Source organism: Danio aesculapii, chromosome 18, assembly GCF_903798145.1.
Source record: "Danio aesculapii chromosome 18, fDanAes4.1, whole genome shotgun sequence".
Lineage (NCBI taxonomy): Eukaryota > Metazoa > Chordata > Actinopteri > Cypriniformes > Danionidae > Danio > Danio aesculapii.
The window spans coordinates 48245871-48259815 of NC_079452.1; the positions used below are offsets into that span (position 1 = coordinate 48245871).

At 36.7% G+C, this 13945-nt stretch overlaps 1 protein-coding gene across 2 annotated transcripts in view; it reads left to right on the top strand.

The window, feature by feature from the left end:
• Positions 1-315: 315 nt before the first annotated feature.
• Positions 316-13945, top strand: part of necab2 (N-terminal EF-hand calcium binding protein 2) — a 193948-nt gene continuing 180318 nt past the window's right edge. For both annotated transcript variants that reach the window (XM_056478385.1, XM_056478386.1), the window contains exon 1: positions 316-668. In XM_056478385.1, coding sequence (XP_056334360.1) covers positions 351-668 — 318 coding nt within the window. In that variant the 5' untranslated portion in view covers positions 316-350. The remainder of the gene's footprint in view (positions 669-13945) is intronic.

The window sequence follows — 13945 nt, forward strand, 5'->3', positions numbered from 1 at the left end:
GTTATTCCAAGGTTTTAATACAGCAACCGTTAAATTCGATATTTTACTGAGCTGCAGTAGAATATTTGGTAAAACAGGCCTAAAATAACTACCATAATTAATTCAAAAGTTATTATCTGCTATCATTTCCCTCTTAAATAGTTGCTTCTCTCTCTAAATTGCAAATAATGCCTTTTCTCTCATATATTGTATCTTATTCATCTGCAACTGTACTAAATGCATAGCATTTACTAAACTGCTCCAATTCGGGGTGTCAGGAGGGCTGAGTTTTGGGCTGTGAGCCGCTGATGTCATAGCGGAGGGAGGGATCGCCCCCATAGCGCGCAGCATGAACGCTCCGCGGCAAAAGGATGTGTGAACAAGCAGCGCGCTACTGCAGGGACGGCGTCCACAAACTGCTCCACAAAGAACAAGCAAAACTCCGGGCACAGGACAGTAAAGACCAGCCCACACCCGGGGCTCAGGACAGCGAGACAGCGACGGCTGCACAGTCCGGAAACAGCGGCGCTCAGCCCGGTGGAATAGACGGGCTCGTCCGCTGGATAGTCACCAAGATGAGCGACAATAAAAGCATCTCTACCCGGGAATACGCGAAGGAGGAGGCGGCGGTGGCTCAGGAGCAGTTTTTCGCACCGGAGCCACGAAAGGGCATCTCTGTCATTTTGGATGTAGGTGTTTCATTTTCTCTGTATTATGAAATATGGTGTGTGCGACCGTTCAACTTTTATTTGGTTGCCCGAATAAAGTAATGAAGTAATTTATTCAGTAATCAATTAATTAATTTAGTAACCTCAGAAGAGTTTTGAGCAGTAATTAGACATAAATGACTCATACACAACTAGTCATCCTTTGGTGCTTGGAGAATATTAAAGCAATTACACTTTATGAATTGACTTTTAACTTTAAATCCAGTCTTTTTTTTTGTAGAACAGAGAGTATGTGCATTTCAGTTGCATGTTGTTATCTAATATTCTTTGCATATATTAATACATTGTTTTCTACAGTACTTAATTCTAATTGGTTAGTTGCACGCAATCAGTTTTTGTACAGTAATCTAATTAGATATAGATAGTTGCCGATAGAGACCTACCGGCACTACTTTCTCGTGTCATTCCGCGCGAAAACTAGTTTTCACCGCGCGACTTTAAATGCTTTATTACGTCTGTTGAGTGATAATATTAATTTTAATGTATGTCTAATATGCTGTGAGCATGGAAATTGGAATGATGGGTCTCAAAGTTCCCTTAGCAAGCTCCAAAATGAGCAGAAGAGCAACCAAGAAAGATCGAAAGCTTAAAGGTTATATCTAAATTTTAAGTAACCAAAATTTCATTTAGGGTTTTTGTTTAAATTATTTCTATTTTATGATTTCAGTGTCATAATAACGCATATATGATGGACTTTCTTAGCAGAAAATCTATAAATACAATGATCAATAACTTAAATAAATAGTTTCTGTATAGATAAATAATTTGAGTAGCCATTTTTGATGTGTAAAATAATTTACAGCTGATCCTTAATGCAAAAGACCCCCCATTCAGGATGAGATAAAGCCCTCCCAATGGGACTCTATAACTGCATGCACATGCTCAATCCCAGCCTTTTACAAATACTGTTCAGCTTCTGCACTGGAATAATCAACCCAATTATGAAACACACCGAATATTCTCTAATAGCCACAACGCTGCATACATTTGGCTGTACCTTTCAGCATCTTGAGGTTATACAACAGTTTTCTTTTGCTCTGAATTTATCTCCGAGAAGTGTACCCGAATCTAAATAATTTATTGTGCTTTTCCTGTGAGCCTGGCAGTTATGCTTTGTGGTTGGCTGCTGTGGCGAGGTCTCAGCAGTATTGATTTAGTAGGTCAAAGTATTGCCTCAGTATTGTTCTTCATTGGTGCTGGATAATTATGCCTATCTGATGGTCATACCTCTCGAGATTTCCACATTGCTTTTGGGGGGAGAAGTTAAAACGTTTAAGAGAGTGATAATAAAGTAGTTCAGTTCCAGACCCAGATACAGGTAACCAGAATATATAAGGGGACGAAAACTAATTAAAAACCTCAGGAAAGAAAAGCCAAAGGCACCAGATGCACCCTAGTGTAAATACAATAGTGGAGGAGGGGTTAAGCAGATAATGAGGTGCTGTAGATAATTTGTCTTTTATGGACGGTGAGCATGTGTACACGATTTTCTCGTCGAGACTTAAGATATGGAGCACAGCTGCTTGTAAGGGAATTGATTTCCCCCTATACTTTCTGAGAGAATTCCATTACTTAACTCAATCTTGACACGTCTGCTGCAATGTCTGTTCCAGGATCAGCCTGCAATGGTAAACAGCCGAGCCACTGAGCGTCATTCGTCATTACAGTTTATTCTGAAAGTGTCTGAAGCAGCAATGCAAATGTAAAGACCCCATTTTCATTTCTGAAAGGCTTCGATTCGGCGGCTAGACCAGTTATAGATTCAGAGCGTGTCAAATTCTCGCATCCCTGCCTTCCCCAAACCTGACAGTGGAGCACTAACAAGCTGTCGTAAAGAAGGCAATAAGTGTGTTTCGCGCTATTGCTTTCTTACATAATCATGTCTCTGGTCCCAGACCTCATCTGGCTTTAGGGAGTAATTAAGTGCATTTAATGTTTTTGAACATTTCCTTTCCACTGGGGTTGAATGGTGTGCGCTGAATTACAGTAGTTTATGCTGTAGGACGCACATGTGTGAGAATAGTTGATCAAATGGTGGCAGCACGTGACATTTGCTAAAGACTTCATCACACTATTGACTTGAACTTTAAAATACAAATATATCTGGCATTTGTTCAGTGGATTGGATTTGAGCCAAAGCACAGAGAATCAATCCAATTGACTTGGCAAGTCTAAATGCGAGTCTACGTATTAGTGCCTATTAATTGAATCCATTTGTCACTCTCCCGTTTAAAGTCTTTGTCAATCTTTATCTTTCTTTGGCTGACATATCATTCTCTCTTATTATTTCTTCTAGATCATTTTCTCAACACAAAGTCAGCGTTAGTTTGTAATACTTTTATTCTTACTTTTTATGTTTTTATCCTCAAAAATGAATTAATAAAACTTAATAAATGTGATAGATGTTTTAAAATGTAGACTTATAAAAATATCTAGGCCTACAAATAAATCTACATTTAATGTTTTGTCCTGCTGTACAACAAAACTGTATAAATTCAAACGCATTGTTGTATGATATTAGAGAAAAATTCATTTTAGTATAGTTTAAGTGAAAAAGTTCTGTAAATTCTACAAAATAAATCACACACTTATTTTAAGGTTGCTTTAGCTTATATTTATTGGCAGTTTTTAAGGCTGATCTCGCCTGACTATTTTACGTTTTGTCAGTTTTGTGGCTAATTTGTACGAATTCGTAAAAGTTCAATTGTACGAAAATGTACAATCATTAGGGGATAAGCAAATCGTACTAAACTGAACGAATGAGATCGTATGAATTCATACGAATTAGCCACTACCAAAAAAGTTACAAATTGCCATGAGATCTTGTTGCAGTTTTCTCAAACATTTAAGAGTTCACATTTAGATATTGCTTGACGCTATTTGCAGGTTTAGCATGCTGTCCCAAGAAAGAACCCTGAGCTCAGGGCTCCTGCTAGGCATGGGCCGGTATAAGATTCTGACGGAATGATAACCTTGGAAAAAAATATCATGGTTTCATGGTATGGTGATTATTCATTCATTTTCTTTCGGCTTAGTCCCTTTATTAATATGGGGTCGCCACAGTGGAATGAACCACCAACTTATCCAGCATATGTTTTACAGAGCATATGCCCTTCCAGCTGCAACCCATCACTGGGAAACACCCATACACACACATACACTATGGCCAAGTTAGCTTAATCAATTCCCCTACAGTGCATGTCTTTGGACTGTGGGGGAAACCGGAGCACGGGGAGAACATGCAAACTCCACACAGAAATGCCATCTGACCCAGCCGAAGCTCGAACCAGCAACCTTCTTGCTGTGAGGTGAACATGCTACCCACTGCGCCACCGTGCTGCCGGTATTGTGATAACTGCTCTAAAATATATTCTTTTTAAATGTCTGGGTAAAAAACTAAAACTTTTCCCCCTTTGAACACAATAGATTTTATTTTGAGAAACATTTAAAATATTTTGGAGCAGTAAACATGTCAGGCTAAATAATTCAAATAAATCATTGACTTCTGCTGTCTTCATTAGTTTCAAAAACACAGATTTCTTTACCATTTAAACGGTATGTTTGGATATCTTTTCTGCTGGAGATACTGTTGTCCTAAAACACACAAAAAAAAACACACAAAAAAAACGTAAATAAAATCATACACATACCTTAAGAATGGTATACAGAAAATTTTGCCGGTTTTAAAACCTTGACTTTTCTAAACCGCGGTATACCTTGAAAAGTGTTATCGTTCCATGCCTAGCTCCTGCCTGATCTTTAGCTTGTAAGGGGGTCTGAGAGCAGGTTGGTCTCGAGAGTTTACCATGGTAAAGGAGGAAAAGGAGGAGATGGGTTGGAAAAGGGGATTCTTCCAAAATGAAGATAAGGCAATAGGGTGAAATTGGTCTATATATTGTAGGCTTGGATCAATCTGATTGGATTATCAATGATTATGGATAAGAGACAGACTGCGATCAATCATATCACATGCTCCTCTAGAAATTAGTTAATAAAACATCACAAATGATGTAAAGCTGGTGTTGTGACTCTCAGATTAGCTAGAGATGAAGTTCTTGTGAAATGGATTCATATATTAATGGGTATTTGATTACAACTTGACTGTTTTTAACTTTATTAATCTTAAACTTTTAATCTGCAAAGTTATGATGTTCAAAGTTCAGCTAATTTTCTTTTCCATAATTATCATTTTAAGACCTATAATAATGACTGGTTGCGACTACAAAAGTCTTCTTCCTGTGTTTGTGACATCAGCAGCCCTAAAATTGACAAACCCCGGCCCTGGCTTTAAGTTTCTGGGTCACATGCACTAAACCAGTATTTTCTAAACTAGCGGTTAACAAAGACCAAATTTGAAGACAACAAGGATACAAATTAATGATGAAACAAATTGTTGACAGTTTATTTTATTGTTTAATTAACCATTAAAAGTGTATTTAAGTATGTACATGGTTTGTTATTATTCTTTTTTCTTGGTATTTGTATTTATTTTATTTATTATTATTGTTTTTATTTATTTATTTAATTTCAGATCTTTTAAAATGTAAAATGCTATTTGCAAGAATAAAAATTCCATGACAAAAAAAGTGTATTTAAATACAGCTACTTACCTGAGGTAAATACCTTCCAGCATTAATCATATTTCTTCCAGCATTTCTGCATTTGTTTAAGCACCACCTACTGTCAAAAAGTGTATTTACATTTTCACTTAAGGTGTCTGCAGTGTTTGTTCAAACAAAAGCAGAAGTTAGACGGAGCTTTTATGGACTATTGCAAATATTTAAAAAAATCAAAAAATCTTTAAAAGAAATGTCATTTTATTTGATCATAGTAGACCTCAATAGATCACATCTATCAAGCCAACCTATTTATTTATTTTTTGTTCATTTAAAATCTGATCGTCATTTTTTTTTATTATATGATAATTAAAAACAACTGATAAATTCTAACTGATAAAAACTGATTAAATTCTTGTCTGATAAGGCTTTTGAAAGTATAAGGATTTTAAATATTAAAATCTAGGTCTTCTGGAAAACAGTTTGAGAACCACTGCGCTCAGTCAGTGGGTCCCAAAACGGGGGTCGCTTGGTGATTTTCATACAATTTAATACATTTCATTAAACTGAGTTACATAATTTTATCCATAACCTACAAAAGATAGAAAATTGTAAAATAGTAAGTTACACTTCTAAAAACCACATGCAAATAAAAAGCAATCCATCTTTTTATTTATTCATGTATTTATTTATTTATTTATTTATTTAGTTTTCCAGTGAATTGTGACCACTGAGGTGATTACGTTAATAAGCAGATCGATTTATTTATTTATTTATTTATTTATTTATTTATTTATTTATTTATTTATTTATTTATTTATTTTTTGGTGCCATGTTACACTTTCCGACTCTCTGGCTCCCAAAGGGAGTATCCAAAATTCAAAACCAAGAATGGACTAGCTGTACTCCAGATATTATGCTCACCCATTTCATTAGGTGAGGTTAATGTTGAATTTAAACAAATTTGACTTCATTTTTTTGTGTTGTTAATATGATTGTTAATATGATTGTTAATATACTGTAGGCCTATGGTTGTGTCTGTTCAATTGCACACAACAATTGTATATTTACAACCACCTCAGAAGATATTGGGGGGTTGTGAATTACTGTCATTGTTATTTTAGGGGTAGTGGGCTGAAAAGATTGGGAACCTCTGCATTGGACAGTGAGTGAATCAGAACACACTAGGCCAACTGGCCAATATGACTATGGGGTGGGTGGATCAATTCTAAAGTATTAATATTATTTTCAATGTATCAATGTATCAAAATAATCGATCCTTAAATAGAACTGTCGATCCTTTCTATGTTTCTATTGTTTTATCTTAATGAGTGATCAGTGCGGAGATGCGGTCATTATGACTGAACGAAAAAAGCAAAATCTGGAGTTATTTTATTCATTTGTTCATTTTCCTTCGGCTTAGTCCCCCCATTTATCAGGGGTCGCTACAGCGAAATAAACCGCATACTGTTCCAGCATATGTTTTACACAGCGGATGCTCTTCCAGCCGCAACCCAGCACTGGGAAATACCCATACACCCTCATTCACACACACACTCATACACTACGGCCAATATAGTTTACCCAATTCTTCTATAGCACATGTCTTTGGATTGTGGGGGAAAACAAAGAAATGCCAACTGGCCCAGCCAGGACTAGCGACCTTCTTCATTTTTTGTTATACAGTATATGGCATTATATAGCCAATTTCTATTCAATTAATAACGTTTTGTAATTTGAAGAAATGTAATAAGGTATTATGTCAATTTTTTTTTTTTTAAATAATAGTAATAAAAATAATAAAGGTTATTAAAAAACATTATAGAATCACTATAAAATACTTCATTGAAGTATCACTATCGATTTTGATGTTGACAATTCTTGTCTTGACAATTGGTATTGGATCAGAAAGAAAATATTTGGTATCGCCCATGCCTATCAGAGACTTTGACCAATTTCTGAGGGTGGGCCTTTATAGAACCAGGAAGTCAACAAGTCTTTTTTTAGGAGAGTGGAAACTGCGGTATAAAATAAATAAATGCAATATTTTAAAAACAAAACATGAATACGTGTTACAGGGCACCCCATAAACACAATCAAGTCTTTGAAAATAGCTTGTTGATTGCTTAAAATAGGAGTGCTGCATGAGTTTTAGTTTGTGCAGACTATGACACTCATTAACTCAGAAAGGCGTTAAACATGAAGACTTCTCATTGACGGGAATTTTGCACTGACTGGCTGTTGCTTCTATTTCTGCTATGTGACAGGCTGTTAGATTTCACATCCACATTGAGTAAAATGTCCAGAGCTCATCATTGTTATTGACAGATTTGATCTCTTTTTCAATATGACTTAGTTTATTGCCCCGTCTCCACTCTACTAGTTATTTGGTTCCCGCTGCTGCGAGCGTGGCTCTCTTTCATCAACTTGTAGCTTTGTAGTTCACATTAGCACTTTTTTTTGTAGCTGTCCCCCTTTCCTGTCATGCAGAGACAAATCTTTTGAGGTGCAAACAAACTGGGTCACCTACATTAAGTAGCTTCATATTGTCAGACCTTTCAAAAGGTATTTAATAACCTCACAGTGTCAGCGCAACACTTCAGGCAGATAATGATAATAATGAATAATGGAAGAATGATGTAACTCCCAGCTTATAATGCTTCTGGACTTGTTTTTTAACAGGTGTTATTCAATTTTTAATGTCTCTTTTTGCTTTTTATACCTTTCGGTGTCATCTGCTTAGTATCTATTGTTGCTGTGACCCGGTTCTGTTATAATAAACTGGATCTTGTCATTCAGTGGTACGAAACTGGTTTGGCTAAGAACCCAGATTTTATTTTGGACTTCAAAGGGATAGTTCACCCAAAACAGAACATTTTGTTTTTAAGTTTAAAGAGCCCCTATTATGCATTATAAAAGGTCATATTTTGGTTTTGGGGGTCTCCAACAACAGGCTGATATGCATGCAAGGTCAAAAAACTATTTCACTGTCTTATAATATGCATTTATTTTTCCCTAATTATCCCTCCCATATGATTCGTTCAACAATTTCAATAGTTCGCAAACCACTCTTTAGCGTGTAATAATCTGCACTGATTGGTTTGATGACCCAGTCTGTTGCGATTGGTCGATTGCGTTCAGCATGAGACAGAGAGAATCGCCCACCACGTCGTATCAACAATTTTGAAGTAGTCAGAGTGCAGAGTGTATGTGTGAGCCCAATGCAGTTTTAAATCAGCATACTGCTCTATTCTTAACAACGACATACATTCAGTATTAATCCACACAGTGGCAACTATTTTGAAACTTGACCGCCACACGTGTGTAGCTGATGGTGGCCGTAGCAACAACAAACAACAGAGGATCGCAAGCTCACAAACGCATTTAAATCCGTAAACAAAGCGGCACACGTCGCGTTTTCAACATGGTTTTGGACACGATATGAGAATATGAAGAGTTAACCAGATACAGTACAAGCCACATGGAGCGCTTACAAGTAACAAAACACAATTAAATACATATTCTACAAGCTAGAGAAAACAAGGAGGCAACCATTTTAATCACACTTAAGTTACTTACACTTGTGAACTGGAGGAAGAAACTGATCCATGAACTGCGTACTGTAAAGGTCCTGTCAAGCTCTGACAATGTCCCATACATCAATAGTCTTTTCTGATCCGTCCTTTAACAAACGGTCGATGAATCCCCCGTTGTAAGCATGTAGATTGCTTTAGCACTCGTTAGAAACACAAAGGGAACACAGCACAAGGCTGGGTCTATAATGCTGAGTTTTTTTGCAAAAATAAACTTCAAACAAACCTTCACAGCCTCATCTTTGGGTAGGGAAAATAACACTTTCCCTCACACTTCAGAGCACAGCATCTACGCGACATGATCCAACCGGGATCTGCTACAGTGTTTGTCGTCTTCTTTTTCTTTCTACATTGTTTGTGGGCGGTGCCGGGGGTTTTCAATTTTCTCGGGTCTTCGTGCGCAACAAATGGGCGGGGCTTGACTTCCATTTCAATGTCACACCGACATGGCTAAAGATTCGTAACCAAGACGATTCATTTAATCTACTCTGAGTCAACACTTTTACAGATGAATCAATAGTTTTAAACATGGCACACTTTCAGATTTAAACATCAGCTGGATATTTCACTTCACTTAGAGCTATGTTACACACTGCAAGGAAGGTCATTTTCAAAAACCCATAATAGAGGCTCTTTAAGTTTCTTCGGTTGAACACAAAAGAAGATATTCTGAATAATGTTCAAATCTGGTAGTCATTGACTTCTATAGTATTTTCCTTTTCTGCTATGGGAGCCAATGGCTGTATGCTGAAACATTTGGGTTTCTCTTTGTACAATGTACTACTGTACAATTTTTTTTTCCCTTTGCTCTTATGAAACGTTTAGTTCTACAATTAATGTATCCAGTCCAGTCCAGTCCAGTTTTGGAAAATGATACCATTATTACCAAACTACAAAAATGCAATTTTGTGAAAACAGTGATGCAATGTGTCAGTGTGTCACAAAAATGACAAATTGACACATTGCATCACTGTTTTCACAAAATTGCATTTTTGTAGTTTGGTAATAATGGTATCATTTTTCAAAACCTTGACTTTTAAACAGTTTTTCAAAAGTTACCATTTTCAGTCCCACAAAACAATGTTGTCATGTAAATGCATAAAGTTTACTGTTTTCATTTGTGAATGATGCATTTTAAATGCTCACTAAATGTCTGTAATGAAGTACAGATGATGACGCAGACTCTGGGCTGTCAATAATTCACAGTTTATTTTTCTTTATTTAAATACATATACTTATATGCACTCAAAATAATCTTTTTGCTGCTTGTTCAAACTACGTGTTTAAAATGAGCTGAACCAACAAAAATTGTTTGGGAGAACTTAATTGTTTTATGATCAGTCCACTTAAATTTGTTAAGTTAACTTAATCGATTTGTGTTGGGACAACCTAAATAAATAGTGTGGAACCCTGCGTTTTTTACAGTGTGGTTGGTTGTTAGTTGCTTTTAACTTGTTTTTTTTTCTTCTCTGCAGTCCTTTAAATCAGATACCATTTTTTTTGACCAACCCAACCCAGCAGTTTTGAGCCAGTACTGGCGATTAATGTTGCAGACACTTTTGCTTTAAGCTATAAAAAACGCTAGGAAGATTAAATACCAATAGTGCTTCTTGAGCGCTTTGTAAACTGCATTACAGTATCGATCGAACAGAGCTAATGTCACTGTTCCCACATTTACTCTCCCTTTTTAATGGCTGCCAAAATATGCGCCAATTTCTAAAGGCTGAAAAGCTTCATCGTTAGGGTTGTGCTGCAGATGTTTCAGCGGTTGTCCTGATATCCACGTTTACCGTCTTTTGAGTTTGCTCTGTGATGGTGAAGTATCCTGACAGGAGGAATGCTGTTAGCTGTCAGGACTGAATGAAGCAGCTGGTTCATCCAATTGAGAAGTGATTTAGGCCGTCAAGAGAAGGTGATCACTCTATTGAGGCAGATCAAATTGTGCGCTGTCAATACGTGTTTCAATTATCCGATGTTCACCGCACACTCCTTCCGAGACACAAACATGTTCGTCCAATCATAAGCACACAGCCAGTACAATAAACAATGGCATCCAGATTTGAACACAACAAATTTGCACATCGCTATATATATTTATTTAGAAAATAAGAAAGGGTAAAAGTCGAATGCATTGACTGCTGTAAAATTAGCCTGTAGTGAGTAACGCTTCCCAGCACATTCTATCGACTGTGATTTTTTTTTATTTATTTTTTTCCTCTGTTACCAGAGAGTCTTAAGTGGTCCATTTCACATCTGACTGGATGGTGTGATCAGGTTGCTCTTACAGATTTAAGCATTTCCTCAAGCAAAACGCATCTGCGATATACACACTTGCATAGGCTACATTCACAGAAAGCCAGAGCCTCCCTATATGCAATGTTTTTGCATCTTTCTAAAAAAATAAAATAGTCTCAGAGCCATCACAAATATATCTGTGCACTGAAAAAATACTGAAATCAACAAAAAAATGCAGTACTGTACATGCCAGACCAGCATGTGGTGCTGTAATTCTGCCAAGACTTGGAAATAAATGTAATAATGTAAAGGCGTAATAAATATCGTTTCACAAAATATACAGATTGGCTAAAGGCAATAAAAAAGTTACAACTTTACTCTGCCAAAAAGGTGCATCATTCTGGAAAAATTGGACAAAGATTTTATTAAACTTTTTTTACATAAACATTACAGCCAAACCTAGGGCTGGGCGATAAAATTGCTATCGGTATTTATTTACCGAACACCATTGTCAATAACGATTAAAAAAAGTTCGGCATTAAAGGGCACCTATGGAGAAAAATCTACTTTTCAAGCTGTTTGGACCGACATATGTGTAGATATAGTGTATAGACCGTCATATTGGAGTGATTTAAACACACCCAGTGCTTTTTTTTTCAATTTAATAATAATTCAATTCAATAAAAATAATAAAAATGGTGGACCAATTAAAGCGGTTTTCAGACCGACCGCAACTTTACGTAGGAGTGTGGCCCCCCCACCCAACGAATTGATTGACAGCTGCGCGTATCAACAAGAGGGGACCAGCGCAAAGCAACCGGAAATAAAAGGTCTGTTCAGTTAACTAGGATCATCAATCATCATCAAATGTGATCAAGAGTGAGTTTTACAAGTTTAAAATATTTTAAAACAGAGCATGTGTGTAATGAATTATAGCGATTTACTTCAACTTTACTTCATCACCACAGGCGCGTGTCAGAACAATTATAAAAGAAGACGCTTTATTCCTGGTTTGTGGACGTTAAATCTGGTTTATTTTGTACATTAACATAACAGATTAACCTGTATCCTGTCACATTTGCATGCAAAAAGAGTGCAAAGCTAAATGCGCTCTGTCTGTCTGTGTGTGTATATGTCTACTGCGCTGCGTGTGTGTGTGTGTGCGTGAACTTTGTAACGACATTGTGTGTGACTCATCGTTAAGTTGACTCAACACAACAAATGCATCAAATACCAATTGGTAAAGTTCTTAGTGTAGTATTTCTCACAAACACTACGTGAGATCTGCTTCCTTTATGTCTGTTTGTTATCTGAGGCAGCCAAGGGAGGAGATTAAGGCATGCTGAAAGGCACGTAGAAAGAGTGGGCGGGGAGGACTAGCCTTAAAGGTGCAGTACACCAAAACAGCCTCCTGGTGCAAAAATGTATAAAATAGAATCTTATAAAAGGTATAATAAAAAATCTGATGAGTGTTTTGAGCTGAAACTTTACAGACACATTCTGGGGACACAAAACACTTATATTAAATGTGGAAAAAGGGGTAACCTAGGTGCCCTTTAAGTTTTGGTATGAAGCGCTATAGTTTTATTAAAATGTGGCTGCTGAGCACGTTTTCCAGGTCCACCTTGTTGAAAAAAATATGTCCGTAGTGTGTGAGTGTAAATGAGTGCGTATGGATGTTTCCCAGAGATGGGTTGCAGCTGGAAGGGCATCCACTGCATAAAACATATGCTGGATAAATTGGAGGTTCATTCCGCTGTGGCGACCCCAGATTGATAAAGCGATTAAGCCGAAAAGAAAATGAATGAATGAATGTGTGTGTGTGTGTGTGTGTGTGTGTGTGTGTGTGTGTGTGTGTGTGTGTATATATATTGGGGTGTAACGGTATACAGTAGTCACGGTCGTACCTCAGTTTTGGGGTCAAGGTTCGATACAGGTCTGGTTCAACAAGAATAAGCAACAAATCCCTTGTGCTTTTAAACAGGTAGAAGTGTTTTGTCACATTCATCTACAGAACTTTTTCTAAAGAAGACTTTTTTTATAAAACAAAAATACAAAATAAAAACAATACTTTAGAAACACATAATTAGGAGTATTTGTGTTAAACTTTTAAACTTTCAGTCCAACCTCTCCAAAAACAACAGAAAAACAATAATTGTACATTAAGTTTAAGAATCAATTAGCTTCAACTGAAAATGCTTGCTTTGGAGGTCCATCCAACTGATGTTAATGCAACAGCGGATGCTGTATACAAGTCATGACCATGGCTCTGGAATGTTTCTGTCAAATAAAACATGTGTCATTTCAACTTGCTTTTCTAAACAGAAGCTTGTAACAACTACAAATTCTTCTTATTGGTCCACTGCTTTAGAACTGACACTGATGATCAGCGTCTTAAAAGTGGTACTTATGTCCAAGGTGCTGCAGAAAGACAAAACCGTAACGTCACACACATTCATCAAGCACGTATTTACATAGAAAACAATAGAAAGCAGAACATTGAAAAGTGAAAAGTATTTTCATTGTGAATAGCCCTCAGACAGTTTGGGGCTGTGTCTTATATTTCCATTGTTTTGTTTGTGACATGAGAGCTGTGTTTTTATGACTTCATGTGAAGATAAAAGAATTTCAACTTTTACATGCAGCACTGCTCATCAATGCCAGTTATAAAGCAGTGGACCAATCAGAAAAACTCAAGTGTTGCGAGCTTCTGTTTACAATAGCAAGTTGGCATGACAACTACTTTAATTGACACTTTTTTAAAAACCCATTCCTGAGTGCTGCATCTCATGTTTTTTAGGTGTAGACGCATTCTAGATTTATATTTACTTATTATTAATTGAAGTATTTAAGT